The 23,500-nt window shown below is 42.2% G+C and overlaps 1 protein-coding gene across 1 annotated transcript in view; it reads right to left on the bottom strand.

Moving 5' to 3' along the window:
- Positions 1 to 23,500, bottom strand: part of ARHGAP31 (Rho GTPase activating protein 31) — an 88,269-nt gene that overhangs the window by 21,315 nt on the left and 43,454 nt on the right. The window contains exons 2-6 of the mRNA XM_081139198.1: positions 13,231 to 13,333; positions 10,705 to 10,849; positions 2,593 to 2,675; positions 1,710 to 1,817; positions 666 to 808 (exon numbers count right to left, since the gene is read on the bottom strand). Coding sequence (XP_080995324.1) covers positions 666 to 808; positions 1,710 to 1,817; positions 2,593 to 2,675; positions 10,705 to 10,849; positions 13,231 to 13,333 — 582 coding nt within the window. The remainder of the gene's footprint in view (positions 1 to 665; positions 809 to 1,709; positions 1,818 to 2,592; positions 2,676 to 10,704; positions 10,850 to 13,230; positions 13,334 to 23,500) is intronic.

The raw sequence follows: 23,500 nt of genomic DNA on the forward strand, positions 1-23,500 counted from the left end.
ATGTGTATCTTTCATTCTGAAGTGGGCTTGTTGTAGACACCATATGTTTGGGTCTTGTTTTCTTATCCATTCAGCTATCCTGTGTCTTTTGATTGGAGCATTTAAGCCATTTACATTTAAAGTGATTATTGATAGGTACATATTTATTGCCATTTTATTCTTTATAACTATGTTCCTCTTTTTTTTCTTTCTTCTTCTTAAAGAAGACCCTTTTACATTTCTTGCAATACTGGTTTGGTGGTAATGAGCTCCTTTAGCTTTTCTTTGAGAAGCTCTTTATTTTACCAAAAGTAAGGACAAAATCCAATAGTTAAAGAGGGGAATGCTGCCAGTGCCTCTAGATAATAACTTGAAGAGTTTAAGAACTTACTAAAACCAATAAAGCACTATTACAGTTTACTATGCCACATTCACAGGATAGTCCAAGCATGCAGCCGATCAGAAATATGCTAAAGCCACCTGCAAACACACCACATCTTTGCTGCACACATACAGATGTTTATATGCACGATCCCCAGACACTGACGCATACATGGTAATCAGCACACACACAGCACCAACACTCAGAGCTAGAACCAAGGCCACCCTAACTTATTCTTGGGCCCCATGACTAAGGCAAGAAAGGAGCATGGGCTGGTGGGGTGTGTGCCAGGAGGAGCCATTACCATCATCCTCCAGTGACCCAGGTGCGCCACTGTTGAAGATTTGATTCACATGATTCAATATGAACTCAATCACCACCTGCTGGACCCGGACAGCGAGGAAGGCTGCATCTCCACTGCAACCAGTGGCTTCAATTTCTTTGGACCTAAATCGTGGAAGAAACACATTCAGTTTGGTGAGTCAGTCCTAGAGCAGTAAGAGGGAGCCAGTGGGCCTTTTGTACAAGCCCCATCTCTTCAATGTATATAGTTTGTTAATCTATAGAGTATTTTAACTCCTAAGATCAATAAAAGGGACTCTCCAAAGGCTGTGAAGCCCAACACTCTGGACAAATCTCCAACAATTACCAGGAATTATATACTGCAAGACTCTATTAGTGAATATATGGGAATTGATTTTTTTATCAGATCTCCTTCCACCCCCACCCAATTGTTCTATGGGGCAGCTCATCGTTTTTGAAGTCACATGAAGCAGCTGATTCAGGTTATAGCCAGCTGTGACCCCACCAAAAGCAACAAAAGCCAATGAGTCACGGAGACAAGAAAGGTCTTTTCAAGAAATTGTAACATACAGACCCATTACTTTAGTCACACCCTGGTGGTAGCCAGAGAATGCCTTTGGAACCCAGAGTTTCCTGGTTAGCAGGCAAAGAACTTAAGCTTTTAAAATCACTTTTAATGTTGTTTTATAAAAACTGATTTCAGAGAGAGGAAGGGAGAGGGGGAGAGAGACAGAAACATCAATGATGAGAGAGTCATTCATCGGCTGCCTCCTGCACCCCCCCACAGGGGATCAAGCCCGAAACCCTGGCATGTTGCCCCCACAAGGAATCTAACCGTGACCTCCTGGTTCATAGGTCGATGCTCAACCGCTGAGCCATGCCGGCCAGACTAAAATCACTTTTAATTCATATGTGCTACATAAAATCACTTAGCTACAGGTTTGTCTTCAAGGGGCTTCAATTTTGAAGAACCCAGTCTTTATTTTAGTCAGTGGGCTGCTTTGAGTCCACTGAGGTGGTGAGAAGGTGAGGGTGTGGTGGTTACCTGAGGAGGTTTGGCGCCCACACCAGGGCCAGGTTCCTGGCGTGCATGTTGGTCTTGCTGCTGAAGGAGGCGATGTGGGCCAGGTGTCGAATCAGGTATTCCAAGGTCCTGTAACGATTCATTGTTTTGTTTTGTTTTTAGACAAAGTAAAAAAACTTTAGTGCCTGTTTGAAGTCTGGAGATAATTTCTAAGTTTGGATTTGAGAAACTAAATAAATATTTCTATCTCATGAATTTTGGAGGAATATCACAAAGATATCAAGATTGATAGAAGTAATTTTCTTGGCCCTTGGCATGTTAGCCCAGGGTGGGGAAGGGGTGTGGTCTTGGATGAAAAACATCTATTATTGCTAGAAAGTTCTTTCTTATACCACATTAAAATCTGCCCATGGTAATAGATGGGCAGGCTTAGGGAACACTGGGAAAGATCGTAAGAATAGAGGCTAATTTGTGAGAATGAAATGAAAGAATGGGATGATGTAAGGGATGGTACTGATGCTCAACTAGAGAGATCAGTCAGCCAAATGCTCAAGAGCTACAGTCAGAGCCTGTTTTAAAACCATTTTGGCTTCCATAGATTTGGTTACTCTATGGATCTGGGTTAAGAACATAGGATATTACTGTGAGGACATTCTTGTGAGATCAGAATCAAGGTGGGACTTTGAGGGGTATCCTGCAAGTAGCTGGGACATGGGCTGCCTCTTCCCATCAATGTCCCTAGTCAGACACCAGCGCACTGATAAAAGTGACCTGTTCCCCCACCTCAAAATGCCCCAGGAAAGCCACTCTCCACTGAATTTGTTCCCTTTTATGACTCCAGTCTGTGTCTGTGGTATTATACCACACTGACAGGCAGAGACCCTCTTTCACTAAGGATTCTTACCTATAATGGGATGGGGGAAGCTCCTGGATAACATTTTGGATTCGGGCCAGTTGGCCTTCTTCTGGGCAACGCGACACTGCCTCCTGCAGAGAAGAACATGAAGCACCCAGTGAGTGCCTGAGAAGGCGGACACACGCCTGTGTCTGCTGGTTTTATCTAGGCTTCTGGAGCTGCAGCATCCGACCATACTTAGAGCTCATTCTTGCAGGGGCACAACGGAAAGAAACAACTGAAATCTCTGAGGGTTCCTGATGTGAAGCATCTAACATTGCACCCACGGAGACCTGTGGGTCATTCGGGTCTCCGTGCCCCTCAGATGGGGATTAGGCATCTGGTAAAGAAGGTGTAGAATCTTGAATGTGTCTTGTGTGGCAGAAAGAGTCACAGAGACTCTGGGAGAGAGAAAGAGCTGGAGACAGAGGGAGACAGGGTGAGCTGGAGATGACAGGGTGGCTCCGTGTTCACTCAGCCAACTGTCCTCTTGGGTGCAAATAACCACTTCCCGTCTAGCCTGGGACTGTTCCATGGCCTTGCTGCTGCTCAGCGGCTGCTGGTTGTAGATGCTGGGAAGCAGGGAAGATGTGCCTTCTCAGCCAGATAAGAGCTTTGTCCCTGAGACCCAGTGGCCTTGCCAAGACTGGCTCTCTGTTTCCTGTGGGTATTTTGTGTCCCCTCCCTTGTCCCACCCCAGCCCAGGGCCCTTAAGACAGGGACATCAGTAAAGGCAGTATGACCACAGGCTTGTCTGTGGCTTGCCCACAATGCAGGTGCCCCTGGGCAGATTCCCCTGCATCCCTGTACGAGAACTGCCCTGCTTGTGCCCAGGCTCAAGGGCCCCCTCCCAGTACACGGTTGAGTGCTGGAGAACTGCCAGCATGGGGGCAGTATCTAAATTCAAGGTCAATAGCGATCACAACTTTCTTTTATTTTTGAGGTATAATTTACATATATTAAAAATGTACAAGTCTTAAGCTACAGCTCCATGAGTGCTTTCATATGCATATAACCCATGTCACCTCACCCAGACCAAAGAAGACTTTAAAAGGAGCTCCTGAGCTCATTTCAATCCTTATGACCCTGAATCCATAGGCATATACGACTTACACAGTCTTGTATTGTCTCCCAGTGCTGGAAACTTGCTTTATATTTATATACGGGGTTGGCAAAAGTATGTTTACAGCTTTTCGTATGGAAAAGTATATAATACAAGAATAAATTTTGCTTTCCGTGTACTCATAACTGTAAATCTCCTTTTGCCCACCCCTTTATAATGAAAAGTATAATCATAAAATATATTCTTTAATTTGGTAGGTAGTGCCCCTGCAATACCACCAAGATAAGATCCTAACTGTGATGTGGTTTTCTTATGTAGTTCACCTCTGTTCAGAATGTAGCTGCCATCTGCTTGCTGTGTATAAAGGGTGAAGTTCAAACTTACAGTTATGAGAATTTTTAGGCGCAGGAAGTGGAAGGAAATTAACTTCATGGGGCACCTTCTGTTTGCCAGGCCCTAGCGAGGCCACACTTGCTGTGTCTGTTACGTTATAACCAGAGAGAACTCCAAGGCACTGCCCCAGCTGCCCTCCCAACCCCCCTCACTTGTCTCCACTTTTTCCCCACAGCACTCAGCACCATTACATATATTATATAATGTGCTTATTTGATAGGTTTACTGTTTATTGTCTGTCTCCCTTGCTAGACGTAAGCTCTGTAAGTGCCAGGAAGTGATGAGTCCCTGCCTGGCACACAGGCATTCCCTCCAGACTTGAATGACTGACTATGCTCCATTTCCCTCCATGCCAGGGCTTTATCGAGTAAGGTTATTATTATTATTTTTTTGCCTTTTTTGTTTAACTGAAGTAAAATACATATACAGAAGCTTACCATTTTTTAAAGACAATCAAAATTCTCTACATGGGGAAACTTGATATTTTTTTTCCTAACCGTAAGTGGGGAGAAAAGTGGAAAGGGGGGTCACAGTCACAGGTGTCCCAAGCTTCTGGTGCATTTGCAAGCCTGAGAATAGAGCCCCATAGGCGATTCTCTGCCTCAATCCTCACTTTTTCAGACATGTGGGATGTAGAGGGTGAGGGCAAGAATGGGGCCAGGAGTAAGCACCCTGACGCCTCTGCTTTCTTCCAGGGAGTGGTCACTGAGAAAACAGATTTGTGGGGAGGACCCTGGCTGCCAAGGGAGAGCTTCATAAAGGGAGCGAAGAGAGAGGAGAAGGGGAAGGAGGGGCACGGAATGCCCTGTGGACCCCTCCCACATTCTATCCCGCAAAGGGGGAGGGGTGGGAGGCCTCTTCCTCTCCTTGCAAAGCTAGGATGAGCTTGGCAAACCTTGCACACACACACACACACACACACACACACACACACACACACACACCCCTTTCTAAAAATGTATCTGGGGAATAAAGGTGTAGATGAATTTAACAGACCACATGGAAAGTTCCTTTAATATTTTAGGAAGCCATTAGTCATCTTTGTTCTCTAAGAGGCAGGGCGGGCTCACCCCTGATGCCCGCAGCTCCCATTTGGGCCTGGCGTTTATTTCATTATTCACAGCCCCTCCCCATCACACCCCAGACCTATTCAGAAGCTCTCTAGTCCCTGCTTCTCTCTTGGAACAGTCCGGTCACTGCAAACTTATTTTTCCCCCAGGCAGCCCTGCCAGCAGGGTGGACAAACAACTGTGGTTCTTCCTTTCAACTGTACCCCAGCCGCAACTCAGCCTTTGCCTTTGATTTTGTATTACTTATGTAAAAATTACAATTTTTATTTTAAATTACTTTAAGAAATTAGATAAAAAAGTAACTCATACACATAATTTTGAAAATGCAGAGCCTCGGAAGGAATACACAGAAGAAAGTCAGTCTTCCTTCCAACTGCTGACCTCAGTCTCCAGAGGCAACCACCGCGTGTCCTTCCAGGCAGCCGTGTTGCTCATCCATCCTTGTCACACCACGGAGGCAAGCAGGGCTGCAGGGTCGGGCCACCTGCAAACTCCCTGTGTCCCGGCTTTTCCTCCTTGCTTGCTCCCCGACAGCCACACTGGCCTCCACATATTCCCGCCAGCAAGCTCGAGCAAGTCCTCCACTAGGGCCTTTGCTCCTGCTGGTTCTTCGTGACACCCTCTTCCCCCAAACAGTTGCACAGTTTGTTCCCTCGCTTCACCCTTGCCTCAGTTCAAATATCACCTTATAGAGAGAGCTTTGATTATCCTACCAAAAATAGCAGTCCCCATCATTCTTTCTCCTTACCTGCATTAATTTTCCTCATCGTATTTATCAACAGTTCTCCTTATTTGTAAGAGTGAAGTGCTTGCTCTCTTTGACTCTATCTTAATTCTAGTCTGCATTTCTCCCGTGGCCTTCAGGGAATAGCTCCTGCTATAGATATGCTAATTATTGAAGAATTCTGCTTAAGGCTTGATATTTTGGCCAAGATATGCAGAAGCCTCAAAGACTGGGCTTTCTAATGAGGGTATGAAGGTAAAAAAGAGATTTAGAGATTTGGAGCCTAGATGTCTGGGGTTTGTCATCATCACACACCTCTTGCCCTGCCCATTCTCTCTTCCCTGAACATAAAAGAAGCCTGAATTTTGAGCTCTCTTAAGATGGATTTAGGGAAGCTCTAAGTCCCCCCTCTCCCCAATCTTACTGAATGTGGTGCCTTCTGGATCAATATGCCTTTCCTTATTTCAAACTCTGACATCTTGAAATATTGGCCTTTTGAAGCATTGGGTGCATGGACCTTGAACCAGTAAAACTTACAAAGCTATGCTTTAAATCTGTTTATCATCTACCTCCTTCATTAAAATGTAGGTTTACAAGAGCAGAGATTTTATCTGTCTTGCTCACCATGAAATCCCCAGCATCTAGAGGTGTGCCTGTCATACACAGTGTACATAGTAGGTGCCCAACAGACATTTGATGAATGAAATAAGTGAATGAGTCCACATTTTGCTTTGCATTTGAAAATGCCAAGTAGGCCCTAGCCAGGGAGCTCAGTTAATTAGAATCTCATCCAAATATGCCAAGGTTTCAGGTTTGATGCCTGGTCAGGGCACATACAAAAACTGACCAACAAATCTATGTTTCTCTCTCTCTCTCCTCCCTCCCCTCATCAATAAATTATTATTTTTTTAAAAAAAAAAGGAAAAAAAGAAAGAAAATGTCACACGGCCACACAGCCACATTTGAGCCACACTTCCAGGATAGTACTACCTGAGGACCATACCTCCATTGTGGGGAACACTAGTGTTGCTGAGTTTAAATGCAGTCACAGGTATTTTTATAAGAGAAAGGAAGAAGAAGATTTGACACAGACAGAAGAGGAAAAGGGAATATGATCATGGAGGCAGAGATGGGAGTGATGCAGCCACAAGCCAAGGAATACCAGCAGCCACCAGAGCTGGAAGAGGCAGGAAACAGGTTTCCCCCTAGAGCCTCTGGAAGAAGCACAGCCCCTTTGACACCTTAATTTCAGCCTAGTGAAACTGATTTCTGACTCTGGATTCTCAAAATGTGAGACTAAATTTCTGTTGTTTAAGCCACCAAGTTTGTGGTAATTTGTTACAGTAGCCACATTTAACTAACACGTGTACCCAAAACTAAAATAAGAAATATGAAGAGGAAAAAAATCACCTCCTATCCTGCTACCCAGATATAACCACTATTAACTTGTTCACAGGTGAAGCATAAGAGAGCAATCTGCCCAGGTTTCCCAGCACCAAATATGAACACTGGCATCATTTCCTGTTTAGTTCCATATACTACTTTTTCCATTTAACTTTGTATTATGGCCATTAAATAAGCTTCAGAAATGTAACTTTTCACAGGTACACAGAATTGAAAACAATAGGTTTATTGTCATTTATTTAACCCATCCCTTATTGTTAGACACATAGATATGCCCAAAATTTTGATATTATAAATAATATTACAATAAAATACTCATAAATCATTTTTTTGTCCATGTATTATTATATTACAATGGAATCTTAGAAATAGAGTTTTGTATTAAAAAATATGAGCATTTTAGGACTTCTTGACTAATTTCAAGTGACTTTCTGGATGCCCAGACAATTTACACTTCCAATAGAAAACTATTAAAAAGCCAGTCTCACCACAGTTGTCCAATTTGCCTAACTCTACTGAACGTTCCTTTGTTAGTTTAGCATGCTTTGTTTATAGTATATTAAGTTATTTAATACATGAGCATACTTAAGAGCTTTTAACTCTATTTTAAAATAATGTGGTAGTTCTAAGAATGTTAGATCTGTACTTCTGTTTACTAGCTATACAACCCTAGGCAAGAGTCTCTCTGAGCCTCAATTTACTTATCATAAAAGAGACAATAAAACCCACTTCATGGAGTTATTTTGAATATTTAATTAAATAATATTTGTAACAAGTTTATCACATAGTAAGCACTCAATAAATGGCAGCTATTATTATTTTTCCATTAATATTTTTCTAATTCTATTATTCCATTGAAACATTATTTTATTTTAGCTGTGCAAGTGGGTTTCAATAAATCATTATACAAATGTGTGACAAAGTAATAGAGCTGTTTCCATGACTCTGAAGAAGGTTTGCTTATATTCTAATTCATTACTGTGATCAAAGAACTCTATTAAATGATAAATTCTTCAACATAATTAACTTCACTAGGTTCTACCTATGTAGAAGTCAGTTGTCACGAAACATTCTTATTTTATTTCTTAGTGTCAATAAACTGTTTAAATATAACATTAGATTTCCTTAAAATTTGATGACAAGTGACAATAATATTGCTTTGGTATTTTTCTGTGTCTGTGGGAGAACAGAATGATTAGCAGTGTCAGGGAACAGAAGGGGAGAGATAAATGGGTTTTGTTCTGAGTCTATAAACAAGATCTAAGAAGAAACTTTATTTCTGAAATTTCCAAACAAAAATTCTTATCTACCCTCAACTATCATAGAATGAAATTTAGTTAAAATAAGTTAGATTCATTCAGTTCTTGAACATGATGATATTCTATCATATTCAAGGGTGATACTATTGTACCGGTTAAGAGGATTAAAATGTAGAAAACAAACAATAAAGCCTTATGTATTAATTAAAACAACAACAAGATATATTTTTGGTTGATTCAAATTGGCAGATAATTTAACAAATTGAAAATACCCAGTGTTGAGAGAGAGAGAGAGAGAGATCTATAAGGATGTCTCCTAAAATGTTAATAGCAGATATGCCTGGGTGTGGGATTTCAGGTAATTTATACTTTCTCCTTTATACTTTTCTGTATTGCTTTAATTTTTGCAATAAAGTTTTATTTTGATTTGGAAAAACAAAACATGGGAAAAACACTGTGCAAAGAGTTAAAAAAGTGAAGGAAATACCCATATGTTAATTGCAGTTGTCTTTGGTTTTTAAGAGGAGAGAGCAAGGGTGTCTTCCTACCTTCCTCCATTTTCAAAATTGTCTTTTATTGAGTATGATTATTTTTAAAATGAGGAAACACTCATATATGGTGATGGTGATTATAATCTGGCAGACTTACATCAGGCCCACAACCTTTCCTCCTGGTTCCTGGGAAAGACTCATCTGTGGTCCGATGGACAGAGCCTACTGTTATTTATGACTTAGCCACTCAAGAGTGGAGGCTCATTTGCCTTCTGCTTAGATCTCAAGGTCCCCTAACCACTGGTACTTCCACATCAGCTGGTATATGTTGGCGTCTCTAGTGGTCAATATTTACGCCCAAGTTTTTTTGTGGGTTTTGGCCTAATTTTCTTTTTCATTAAAAAATATAACATATTTTTAGTGGATATGATTTTGAAAGAAGCAGGGAAAACTATCTATAACCCCATCACTGAAATGAATGGTTATTAATCTCGCACCATCTTTCTTTTTAATAATGTCTTAATATACAATTGTGTATATATTTTTCCAATTACCACTATGAGTGTTTCCCTCTGCCATTAAAAACTCTTAAATATATTTTAATGGCCGAAGCCCAATTTTAAAAAAGCATTTACTCATTCCTAGATCATCTCAAATTGAAGAACCTTTTATGTGCTCAAAATAAGTTTATTACAGGAGCCAGGAGAGAGATTCCTCTCTATGGTTAGAACCTATGTCTGGTCCCTACCGATACTCGCAATTCTCCCATAACCTTCATTTCAAACATCCCCTCTGACCACCCATTCCAACAGTCTATTGACCTCACTGGGATGAATAATCCATTGATCTACTTTTTCACTGTCATACACCTGCTTTATGCCCTCATTTCCTTTCTAATTCAGACAAAATTCCATGGTCAATTCTTTCAATCACTCCTTTGCATACACCCTCATCTTCCTCACCCCACTATTGCTGGCTGAACCTCAACCTTGGTTAGACCCAACTCTCTACCTTCACCCCTGCAGCAAATGTTCAAGCCCTATTTTAAATGCTCTCTCTACAGGTATCCTTTAAGCACTCATCCTCCTTTCTCCTTTTACTATGGGTGCCCTATTTGGGGACCATACAGCTGCTGTTTAGATGTTCTGCTCTTGCCCATCCATTCTCCACCAACTCAACTCACCAGTCTATCCAGCACTCCCTCTTGGCTGCTTTTCCAAGATTCTTTTCTCTTTCCAGCTTTCTAACCTCTCTCTTGACTTCTATTTGTTCTCTCTCCCTTCTCTACTCGCTTACCTCTTTGCCCAACCCCCAAAAGAAACACAGAAAGAATAGCTTGATAAAATTGAACTAGCAGTGGGTATAGCATCTAGTTTCAGGTTCCTGTCCTGCTGTGTGACCTTGAGCCAGTCAGTTCACTTCTCTGGTTCTTAGTTTCCTCCCTAAGCAATGAGATACACTTGGTTAAATAAACCTGGAGAAAATTTAACCCAGCTCTTAAAACAAACAAACATGATTCTGAAAATTTAAGGAAGGAAAAATTTAGCGAACAGTCCCATTACCCTGCTTTCCTCACTATACCATCCTATGTCCATCACCACGCTAAGATAATGCCATCCATCTGGTGAGTATTATTATTGTTATTTTAGTGCTGAAACCCTCCTTGGCCCATCCATGCATCCCACCCAGTAACCATAATGGAAATCCAAACACTTACCGTGAATTTCTCATAGAGCTCATAAGTCAGGAGGGGGTTGGGCAGCTCCCTAAAGTAGAGCTTGCAAAGTGAGCCCACACAGTGGATGTCCTGGAGGTACACTTCCCTTGTCAGATCTGGACATTGATCTGAGCCAAACTCTTGCCTGAAACAACACAGACAGAGACATAACAATCTTGGGAACATGTGTTCCATGTCAGCAGTTGTTTGGCTGATTAAGGGTAAAAAAGACCCTAAACTGCTGATCTGACTATATGTTTGACCCTGATACAAAAAGACCTTCTATTTCAGGCACAAGGCAGCTATAGGAAGACTTCCACTTCAGGTCTGTATCTTCCCTGCCAGAGCAGCTGTAATTAGAAGGACATAATGCCCACTTACAAATGGATTTCTCATGGCATTATGTTCACAGTCTCAGTTGTGAACAGTGGGGGAAATATGAAAACAATTTGCCAAAAAAAGCCTGTTGAGATTTCAGTTTTTCCAAAATATTGTTCTAAATAAAATCCTCTTTCTTGGAGGAGAGACCAAAACCAGGGTGAGTCAGATCGTTATCACTTATATACTCATGTCAACAAACTTGTTTTATCTGGAGACTCAAACCCAAGGTTTGAGAACTTTAATCAGTGATCTCTTTGATGCTAGATGGAACCTTCTAGGCTGTCTGATAGTGATTCCCACAGGATGGAAGAGCTAATAATTATCTTCTTAAACAACCTATACTGGGGTGTTTGGGAACATCATTGGCTTCCAAGCCTCGTTTCTAATTAAAAAACATTTCCTAATGAGGTCATATGAATACCCTAACTCAGTATATGCTTACCATGAAAACTCTGTTTAAAAAGTGACAAATTAGAGCTTTGCTACAGAAGAAAAGTTAGACTTCTTGAGATTATTCACTTGGTCAACCAAGTTGTGACAAAGTCAACGGGACTCCCAGAGCCAGCGTTTCAAATCAGCTCACCCATCCTCCTGCAGTCTGCTTCTGCCCCTTCAACAGGGGCAGGGAAATCCCTGAGGCTGTCAGAACCCAAAAGAAAATGAGTGGAGACTTGAAAAGAAAGCCAATGGCCTTGTAAATTCATAGGCATGTGTTTTTCTAAGAGGGCAGAACAAGAACAATCTAAAACTTATTCACTTAGTTAGCCAAAAATGTCCCTTGTGAGGCTAAGGTCAGTCCTCAAGTGAAAAATAATTGGCCTAAGTGTCCTTCCATGATATCAACTACTGTGTTGTATATTTTAGGGCTAAGAGTAAGCCATTCAAAAGTATTTGCTGCTGAAACTCTAAAAATTTCATACTAATTAGTGAAATTATGTACTCACATAGATTTGTTAAAATCTATGGTTGCAATAAAGCAGTTTTGTTTTTTGTTTTTAACAGCTATCACTTCTCCAGGAGTAAAAAGGATGTTTTGTTCCTTTAGTATCATTTTATTATAATTGAGATTTGAAGAGGGGCAGAAAACCAAATAGGAGGAAGAAGGCAAAAATTGAATTACTTGCACAATCTATTAAATTTTACATAATAATCTTGTCACAAGAATGTTTTTATTGTTTTAAAAGTCTAATTTATAACTAAAAACATATAATAAATACATAAAAATAACACCTAATAAAATATGTTCTTTTTCATGTTAAAGTACATAACCCATTGTTTTAGTCACAGAATAGTATATATACATATGTATATGTATATATAATATAGTGTACATGCTTTGTACATGGGGCAAAAGTAGATTTATAGTTGTGAGTATGCAAAACACAGTTTATTCTTGTATTATTTATTAATTATTGTATTACTTTTCATATAATAATTGTAAACCTACCCTGTATGCTCTCTATATAGTGTGTATATACTTCCTTTATTTTATAGGTAATATGTATAAAATACATGCACACATATCTGTGTTTAGTGTGAAGGTTATTGTACTCTGAATTCAAAGTGATAAAAATGTCTTCCAAAAAATTCAAGGATAAATTTTAGAATTGCTTAGGATAAACCCATAGAATTGGAAATTATTCATCTATCAATAATTTTTAAAATACCAGCATCAATTAGAGAAACACACTTTCATACAGACTCCTGAGTTCTTGAGCAGATGAAATTTCAAAGGTTGAGTGTGTGCCAACAGAAAAACTCATCCATCTCCAAGTTCTGAACACTATGTAATGGGATCTAACTGAGCTTTGGGTAAGCAAGTGAATAATAATAAATCAGATTTCCCTAGCTCGTAATTAAAATCGTTTGAGTTCAATCGAATCCACCCAACAAGGGTAAATCTAGTATAAGACAAAGAAATAGATTAAAAGCCCTCAGGAGCTTTGGTTGGAAAGAATTACATCAGACTAGAACTTCCTGATTAGATTAAGAACAGGCTTCTAAAGACATCAGCACTTGGTCTTCTGCCCCTCCACCCTTCCCTCACTCCCTTAGGTTCTTAATACTCCCAATACCTGCGGACAGAAATACGGACAGAGAGAGAATTATGAGGGAATTCTGTTGGGGGCTATTGTTTTAGCTTACCGTAGCCGTTGTATGTTTGAGGTGACTCCCGAAAGCCGATAAATTCCATCCACAATGCCATGAGTCTCTATAAATTCTGCACAGCTCTTCAGTACATATGGAACTATGTAAGGGCAAAGAAAAAACAATAAAGTATTAGATATAAGCCTGACTGTTCTTCAAAGATATCCTTTTAAAAATCCAGGTAACTTCAAAGAGAACTAGGTATGGAACACATGTGAGCTACAAGTGGAAACAATTACTTGTAAATGGTAGATGATGTTCTTTTATATTTTTAAAAAACATGGGGTTTTGTTAAAGCTCAGAAAACTCATGTATTTTAAGACTTGGATTTTTTTTTTTTAAATTGAAAACTATAAAACACTTAAATTTTGAAACCAGTGGTAACCTGGGAAATCCCACAACTCAATCTCCTCATTTCACTGGTTCTCCCTGGTGGTTTCCCGACCAGCAGCATCAGCATCTCCTGGGAACTTACTGGGAATGCAAATTCCCAGGCCCCACTCCAGATGCACGGAATCAGAAATTCTGGATGTGGAGCCCCACAATCTGTGTATTAAAAAGCCTTCCAGGTGACTATGGTGCAATAAAATTGGAGAACCACTGGCTTATTTCGACACAAGAAGAAACCAAGGTGCAGGTAAATTTACTTACTTCACTCAAGATTACTTGCTGCTTATGAAAAGTAGTGAACACATGAAGAAATGCTCATGATACAGGTAGGGAAAAGAAAAACAAAACTCAAAATCAATTTACACAGCTATGTAAAAGAAAAATTGCAAAAGAAAAAAGACTGGAAGAATATCTGCCAGAATGTTAAAGGTGATTTAAGTTTAAAGTGATTTTTTTAGTGTTTTTTTTTAAGGTGAATCCCCCCACTCACCAAATGCTGTCCATTCAATCTAGTCATTGATTGAATGGACCACATAAAAGGGACCAACATGGCCTCTTGAATTCCTGCCACTCTAGACATTCAGTGCTTGTGTAGAAGAATCTGGCTATGCTGTTCTCTCCTTGGGGCTGACCCCGATCAGCCCAGCTAGCTCAGTGGCCCAGAATGGCAGCCATGGCCTTCTTGATGGCATGGAGAGAATGGCAAGTCACTTGCCACTTTGGTCCTTGGGCAGAGCTACCTGAGGTCCTTCCCTGAGAGTGCTGTGGATGGTGGCTTGGTATGGAACTACCCAAGCTTCGGGCACTAACATTTTCAGGCACAGAGATGGTGTGGGAACTCCTTGAACTAGTACTTGAGATAGCACTGTGCCCATTCCCCCAAAACATACCCAATCCATTCATGCCTCAGATTAGGCAAATGCCAACCATTAATGCTTAATGCACACGATTGGGCCTGCACGCAGTTCCAAGCCGGACTGCACCTGTACACAGGTAGACACCAGACGTTCAGACCCAACATTCTTCCTGGATTCACTATCATGATACTTTCTAAACTACTCCCCCACCATCTCCTTCAACTACTAACTATAATTCTAGGTGCTCAGTAAAATTCATCACACTTATTCGGCTCATCTCTCAAAGGTGATGTGTTCCCAGGACCGTTCCCCTCCAGGACATGTGGCATGCTTTGCCTCTGTCCCTCAGGACTGGAACTGGGGAGAAGCTTCTTAGTTCTCTCAGGAGGGAAGAGGGCTGGGAGTAGAGTTGGGCTTGGAAATACTGAGGCCAGAGCCCACAGAGGTGGAACTGCTCCCTGGGAGTGAATACGGGGTGGGAGTGGGTGTGGTGGAGGAGGGGGTGTGAGAGTGGACAGGGGTGCAGGGTCTCTGCCTGGCTTCACCAGGAAGAGCTATACTTTGATCTGTTTCATAAAACAGGGTTCCTAGCTAGATTTTTGTCTCCTACCCTCATGCCAATGAATAAATAAGCAAGCAAGCAAAGTTCCAATGCTTAAAAAAAGTTTTGTATTTTTATTATTTATTTATTTTTTAATTTTCACCCAAAGATATTTTTTCCATTGCTTTTCAGAGAGAAAGTGGAAGGGAGAGAGAGTGAGAAACATCAATGTCAGAGAGACACATTGATTGGTTGCCTCCCAAATGCCCCCCGACCAGGACTGGGGATCGAACCGAGGTACGTGCCCTTGACCAGAATCGAACCCGAGACCCTTCAGTCCTCAGGCCAACGCTCTAACCACTGAGCCAATCCGGCTATGGCAAAAGTTTTGCTTTTTTAAAAAAAATCCTGTTGTGCCCAATAATGGTTGACTCTTTCCCCACCACACCAAGCAGTTGTTTTGGAACCTGCTGCATGTGGTCTACAGTTGAGAGCCCAGGTTTGGATGCCAAACTGCATTTGTAACTTTGGACAAAATATGTAAGGATTCTGTTCCTCAGTTTCCATATCTGTAAAATGAGGAGAACTGATCTTATCCTCATAGCTAGGATTAAAGTAATACCTGTAAACATTTAGCACAAAATAAACATTCTACAATGGAAGTTATTATTTCTACTTGAAGCTTATCTGTGATGTAAGTTTATAATCCGTGAGACAATCTGGGTGAAAACAGTTTGCCTCCTCCCAGCCAATGGGCAACTTGGGTAGAGCTGACCAAACTTTTACCGGTCAACACTCAGCTGTACTATTCACAATGGCTCCTGTGTCCTCGTTTGGTTAAATGTTTCTATTTGAAGGTAATTTTGCTTGCCTGAGATTTCCTTCCTCTGCAGCTAGGTGAATCTTCATAACACAGAAGCAGCAGATCCAAAAGCGTGTGGATTTTGGAGCGGGGCGTGGCCCGGGCGTGCTCACAGTGTGCTTCTGTACTGGGGTATGTGGTTGCTGTGCCGTGCAGGGCACAAGTGGACTTAAGAGCCCTGAGCATTCCCAAGGAGGCCTGGAAGAAAAAAGCCTTGGTCTCGAAGGGCCTTTATAAAGAACCCTCCATGAAAGGGGTGGTGCAGGGTCACCAACTTGCCCCGTCCTGTGTCCTGTTCTCAGATAGGGACCTCCCATTCCCACAGCTCTCCGCCACAGCACCCCAGGCTCTGTTTGCTTTAAAGGTGGGCAAAACACATTCCCGGATAGAGCCTCTGCCATACATTTACTCTGGCTTTGGTACAGAGGCCCTAGAACCTCTCGTCCACGGCTCTGTTTAAACAGGAGGCAGTATTAAAACAACCCGAGGGGAGAGGCCCTGGTCGCGGTCTCTGAGAAGTGTTAGCTTTCCTGGAGTCTCGTCCCAGGCTGGGTTGGAAGGTGTAGGAATTCTCTATCCCACTCAGTAAAAGGGGAAGGATCCACTCAGTCTCCGTGAGTCATCCAGCCGTGGAGCCCAGAGCAGTGGTTCTCAGGCTGTGGCCTCCAGATCAGGTCCAACAGCCGAGGCTGCCTCCAGGTGATTCTGATGCACAACAAGGTTGAGGACCCGCTAGTTTAGACCAGAGCTACTCATCCTTTAATGTGCATACAGGTTACTAGGATTTGGTGAACATACAAATTCCAATGGAGAGGGGGATGTCATAAATTTGCATTTTTAACAAATTCCCAGGTGATTAGAGATACTGCCAATCTGCGACCCACACCCAGGGCAGCAGGGGTCTAAAGGTGATATTGGTGGGTGGTGTTGCAGGAGCTACTAAGAGTTTAGTCAAGTCTCAGAATTCTTTTGACGACTGTCCCTGAGATTCAACCAAATTGGAGACACCCAGGATTCTGGACAGGGCAGAAGCTTGATACAAAATAGCTGAGTAGTTATAGCTGGAAAGAAAGCTTCCATTGTCCATTCGGCATGAGAGTGATGTTGGGGCTGGAGTCACAGAGCTAGTTCTGTGGGATTTATCATGGACCCAAAGAACTTGAAGCCTCCTCCTACAGAGGTACACACAGTTGCTGATTATTATATAATATTATAACTTTTGAATTGTTTTATTGATAATTCTCTAAGTCTCATTTTTGTTTAGTTTTGTTTTTCCCGGATCAGCAATTTTAAACATTAAATTTTCATCTGAGCACAAAATAAATGTTGAGGTGTTTTCTGATGGAAAAGGCAATCTTGCTTTTGATTTATGCTTTACCATTTACAAAACACTTTAAAGTCCTTTGTCTCATTTGATCCAACCTGGTACAACTAGAAGACATTTTATACTTATAAATACTGTGGGGCACTTCTTTCCTCAATTCCTACTCTCTTCAAGGCAAGTAGTCAAATAATTTCTCTGAGTCCCCCCGAGAAGTAATGTCTGCTAATCTGCCCCAGTTCCACAATGAGGTATCACGTCAGGCCTGTTAGAATGGTCATGATAAAAAAAAAAAAAAAAAGACAAGAGAGAACAATTGCTGGAGTGAATGTGGAGAAAAGGGAACTCTCGTGCACTGTTGGTGGGATTATAAACTGGTGCAGCCACTATGGAAAATGGTATGGAGGATTCTCAAAAATTAAAAATAGAACTACCATATGATCCAGCAATTCCACTTCTGGGAATATATCCAAAGGAAATAAAAACACTAACTTGAAAAGATATCTGGACCGCTCCCCCCATCCCCTCTCCCCTGTTCTTTAGCAGCATTATTTACAACAGCCAACCATGGAAACAACCCAAGTATCCATCCACAGATGGAGAGATAAAGAAGTTGTGGCATATAATACCATTAAAAAATAAGAAAATTCTGCCATTTGGGACAATATGGATGGACCTTGACAACATTATGCGAAGTGAAATAAGTCAGACAGAGAAAGACAAGTACCATATGATCTCATATATATGTAAAATCTACAACAAACAAACAAACAAAAACCCCAAACTCATAGAAAAAGAGGTCAGACTTGTGGTTTTGTGGTTACCAGAGGAAGAAGGTGGGGTGGGGAGAGTTGGAGAAAGGTGGTCAAAATGCACAACTTCCAGTTACAGGATAAATAAGTACTAGAGATATAATGCACAGCATGAGGACTCTAGTTCAATCTGCTGTATGATATATGTGAAAGTTGTTAAGTCTAAGAGTCTCATCACAAGGAAAACAGATTTTTAAAAATTATTTTGTTTTCTCTTTTTATTGTATCTAAATGAGATGATGGGTGCTAACTAAACTTATCGTGGTAATCATTTCACAATATATATAAGTCAAACCATTATTCTGTACACCTTAAACTTACACAGATGTATGTCAATTATATCTCAATAAAACTAGAAAAAAATTTAGATTAAAAAATGAAAAAGATACAAAAATATAAAAGTACATAGTCATTGTCTTTGTTTTACTCCACCCTTTCCAATATCTTGAATGATAAAAAATGATACCCAGTGAAATATTAATAGAGCTACCTCTAGGTGGTAGAAAATACATGATTTTTGCTTTTCTATATTTTTAATTTTGCTTTTCTGATTTATTTATTTATTTTTGGTAATGAGATGTGGTACAAATCATTTTTTTTGAGAAATAGATAGGTTTTTGAGAAACAAGTTTCATTTAAAAAGCTAAAGGGCTTTCTGAAGTCAGTGACACAATTTTTTAATGTTTGTTTAAGTCCTTTCCAATGACCCTGTTGAAGTAATTAGTCCTTGTTAAATAGAAGTATTTGCCTAACCTGCTGGCCTGGTGTGGACAAGGACTAGCTCTGTTTTGCTGCTGGGCAAGGCTTCTGATGGCAGATTGTGTCCTGGAGTCCCCTGCTCTCCTCACATTCAGGGTCTCAGATGCCAAGTTCATCAGCTCTTTCTTGTAGAAGTGACCAGGTCCTCCCTTTGGTCCATACCCTGACTCATCCTAGCTCTGCCCCTAGGTCTCTGCTATCAATGCCCCCACTCCTTCCCAATGACAAAGATTCTCCTTCTACCAAAGCAGATGCACTGAAGGCCTATCTAGCCCAAGGAACAAAAAGGCAAATAAGATCTTTGTCCTCAAAAGCATAGAAGGGAAAGACAATTACTGTGCCCCTGTTACGTGCTGATCCCCAAGTGCCACACTTTCATCCACTATTTGTACCTAATGTGATCCTCACACCACCTTATGAGGGAAGTATTTACCCCGTCTCTATAAAGGAGGAAAGTGAAGCTCAGTGGTATTAAGTAACTGGTCCAGTATGAAAATATCAAGTAAAATATGTGAAGGGCCCTGGAGAGGCACTAAAAATGTGATAGAAGTTCTTCCAGAAAGACTACATATGGTAGGGGAGGTCAGGCAGGACTTTTTGGTGTTGAACAAGAACAGGAAACTGTGCATTTATAGAGTCAACTGTACAGGGGTCCCAGTAGACAGTGCTGAGGCAGGACCCTCACCCCGAAGGGCTCACAATGCTGTGAGATAAAGGGGGGAAAAGGGACGAATCAAGGTGATGCAATAGGAACTCCAACAGGGGTTCCTGGGGGTGATTTGAGATGCTATGATGTGATATGCTATGCTCCAGGGAGGTGCAATACATACTACAATACATGCACAACTCTTGGTTAAGCACCTGGCATATAATAAAGCACTTAGTAAATGTCACCCACATTCTGGTGGACACAACGCAGGGAACGGTGTAAACAAGGAGAGAAAGCAAGAAATAATGCGGCGAATTCTAGGAATGCTGACTGAACCAGTCTGGGGGAAGGGAAGAGTTTGTTCTAAGAAGATTTCATTTTATCTTGATCTCCAATGCCAGACAAATCTTTCTAAAACACTACTTTGATGAAAAAGCCCCCTTACTCCAAAACAGTCAGTGGCTCCCCATTGCCTGTAGAATCATGTCCGATCCAGGCAGTTCTAGGGCTAGACCTTTAGCTGCCCATCAAGGCTAACCCCGGGTTCTTCCCTTTAATGGAATAGTCCTTTGGGAAAGGTGGGCAGGGAAGAGGGGATAATATAAAGGAAAAGTCTTACCACAAACTTATCACTGCAAAAAGAAAAAGTAAGGTGCAGAAAAGTAGTGCCTTTCTGACGCCAAGAGGCTGGCTGAGGGTGGAGAAATATGTGGGACCACAAGTCATCAGCGAGTTAATGAGCTATTGGAAACAGCCTAGGGGGCATTGTCACAGGCACTCCGGGGAGGGAGGCGATTGTGGCCTCGAGGAAGGGCGGTGCTGAGTAGAGAAGAAGGGTGGGGTGTGATGAAACTCCAAACTTAGAAAACAAACCTCCCGGGAGCCCCACGTGGCCTTGGGCTTAGAGCCGCCCTGTTCACTTTGTACACTGGAGCCGCGCAGAAGGACCTAGTCCCGTTGCTGAAAGCGTAGGCTGCTAGGCTTTGCATCATTGTATAAAGACTTTTCTGGGCTCATCCTTCCTACCGTCTGGCCTTGTCCTCAGGGGATTTGTGAGGCAGACATCACTCACTCCTTGGGGCTGCTCATGAATGATGGGAAGATCTCTCAGTCATCCCGCAGCAGACTCCCAGGCCCCATTTTCGAGCAGCGATTTCCTTTTCATTGCCAACAAATCATTTACGTCCTCAATTTAACTGTGTGAAGACCACAGTCAGCTTGAAGCACTAGATCCAGATTTTATTTCCTGGATAGCAGCCCCTCTCTTCCTTGCCAACTGCTCTGTGGGATGGCATGGGCGGAGGCTCTTCCTCGCTGATGGGCAGAGAGGATGACCACTATGCCCCCAGAGACAGTGCCTCTGGAGACGGGGCGGGAGCTGAGTAGGTTAATGAGAGACTGACAGGGAAAATAAACCTGCTTCTTAAATTCTATGCTTCACTAACACCAATCATCTTAAGAATGAGGACAATGTAAGTTTTTCCTCGTCTGAGGTATCCCGGCCACATTTTTTTTTTTTTTTGCATGCCTAGTGGGTGGCCATGGGACGTACTAACCAAATGCTATGTGATGTCCCAAGCTTAACAATCATTTCATTTAATTCTCATGACTCTGACATGTGGGAATGACTATTCCTATTTTGTAGATGGAAAACTAAGATTTGGTGCGGTTGGATGACTTGTCCAAGGCCTCACTGGGGTGCAATTCCGAGTCTGTCTGAACCCCAAGTTCACGCACTTTCCAGTACATTTTATAAGCATAACCTCCACACTAGGGAAACAGGTGCACACCAGGCCTGGCGAAGACCAGCAAGCAGCAGAAAGCAGAGGTGATTTCAAGTCTAAGAGCAGCCTGATGAGGGAGAAGACCTTCAGACAAAAAAATTAAGGAACCTGGGTTCTGGTCCTGACCGCCAAAGTACTAGATTTCAGACCTTTGGGGAGAGTAACTGTTCTCAAATCTCCCAGGCATCTCACAGGTACGAGGTACTGTGTACATGTCCGTTAAAGCAACAAGCACCAGCTGTGCGTCTTCCAGCACGAACTAGCCCCCTCCCAGCCTCAGAGCTTCCTCTCTCCTAGGAGCGGGTGCTGGGACAGGTGCTGGCTAATGTTCCTTCAGATCTAACATCCAATGACTGGTGAACCACCCGGATGAAAGTGGGGAAGAGAGGCTGGGCTAGAAATGAGGAGAGTGGGCCTGACTTCCTCCTGCAATGCTCAGGTCCTCACTCCGACTGGTTCTGGTTTAGATCTCGGTTCTCTAGAGCAAAACAGTAGCATTATTTTTTGTTTGTTAGTTTTGTTTTGCTCACTTGTACTATTAATGACTCCCCAACTCGCTCCACCCATCTGAATGGAAATTTGTGTTAAATAAGTACAGACCTCAATCTCAGAAAGTTTATACACATCTCCTTTGGTATGGCTGGACTCCTGCTAACCTCCACGCTATTTTTATTATTATGGCAGCTGGAGTCCTCCAGGGACTTGGCTTTAAATGGTGCCGAGTTCATCTGAAGGTCCTCCTGACTGATAGGTCTGTGCCCCGAGAGCGAGAACTACCTCCTCGTGCTTACTGTACCTTCTGGCTTCCCAGGAGGCTCCGCTTCCTAACGAGTTCCAGACCTGTGGCACCATGGGGTCTTTTTCATTTCTGTTTTGTTTTGTTTTTAAAAATCAATTTTGCTGATGAAAGATGAGCATTTAGAAAAAACACCCATCGGTGGCTCACCAAGTCTATGTGAGGCAGGGCCAGGTAGTGCTTATCAGCTCCTCCCTGCACACCCCCTCCCAGCACCCTTTCATTTCCTGCCCAATATTCCCGAGCCACAGGCAGCCATTGTTTCCAGGCCGCTTTGCTTGGAAGCCTGGGTACCCGGCCTCCCGGAGCTTCCTGTTGTTACAAGGCCTCTCTTTCCTGCCGAAAACAACGGCACTTCCCTGCTGCATGTAACCCTTTTGGGGCACCTCATTTCTTCCATGAGCTTGTTCAGCGCTTGCAAATACTGGATGCTCATTAACTTTATTTTACGTAACTTTTTTCTTATACAAGTACTGCAAATACAAAAATCTTAAGATACAGATGTGCAAAAGAAAAAAACCCCACCAAATCCCATCCCCCTCTGTTAGCACTTGCGACCCCTTCGGTGTTTATGCATTATGGCAATGCGTCTACATCCACAGAAGTTAGCAATGGGTCCCAGGGCTTAGAGAGATGACCCTTCCCCATGGGTGAAATGGAGGCGGGAGGCATGCCTGGAAACCAGCCTCCTTCAGGTTCTCATACCTTGGTGGGTGAAATAGGCTCTCAATAGGCTTAAGAAAAGTGCAGACACCAGGAGATTTCCCTGTAAATTCTAGGGCTACCCCTGGAGAAACTCTGAAAGTGATCTTCTCTAAAAAGTTTGTTGAAAGAATTTGGAAGGAGCTGAACATGGAGGAGTTGAACATGAAGGAGTCAGGGAGGTGGCAGAGCAGTGACATTGCTGGGACGTTTAGGACTAGGAGCCCCCTCGATCTGTCTCCCCGATGGCTGCCAAGTGAGCTTTCAAAAATGCAGATCTGTGTCTCCAGTGAAGACCACAGTCCATAGCAGAGCAGGCTGGGTTCTCTGTGATTCTCCCCCAACACTACCTCTCTAGTCCCATCAGATCCCTCACTGTTCCCTGAAGACCACCCCCCCACCATATGCACTCCCCTTCTTCTGACTGAAATGCATCCCACCACCCCTTCTTTGGCCTTCAGAACCCAGCCACGAGAAGTCAGTCCTCTCTAAAGCCTTTCCTGTAACCTCAAGTAAGATAAATCGCCAAAAACAGGACACAAAGCTCTGCTGTGTTGTTGAGAATTCTGGACACTATTTTATGATGCAAATCAAGATAGCCTAATTTTTATGAGTTTCGGTTTTGCATCCCCAGGGAACATAGTTATGGGTTATAATGTTGTGTATTTGGAGACTAATACCCCCCTACACTCCCATCCCCAACTTTCTCTCGGAATCTGGGACACATCCCAACAAAAAGATATGCTCCTTTACCTTTGCAGGTAATTGATGTATTTATCCTTCGGTAAAATCAG

Source organism: Miniopterus schreibersii (assembly GCF_964146895.1).
Source record: "Miniopterus schreibersii genome assembly, chromosome: 5".
Taxonomy (NCBI): domain Eukaryota; kingdom Metazoa; phylum Chordata; class Mammalia; order Chiroptera; family Miniopteridae; genus Miniopterus; species Miniopterus schreibersii.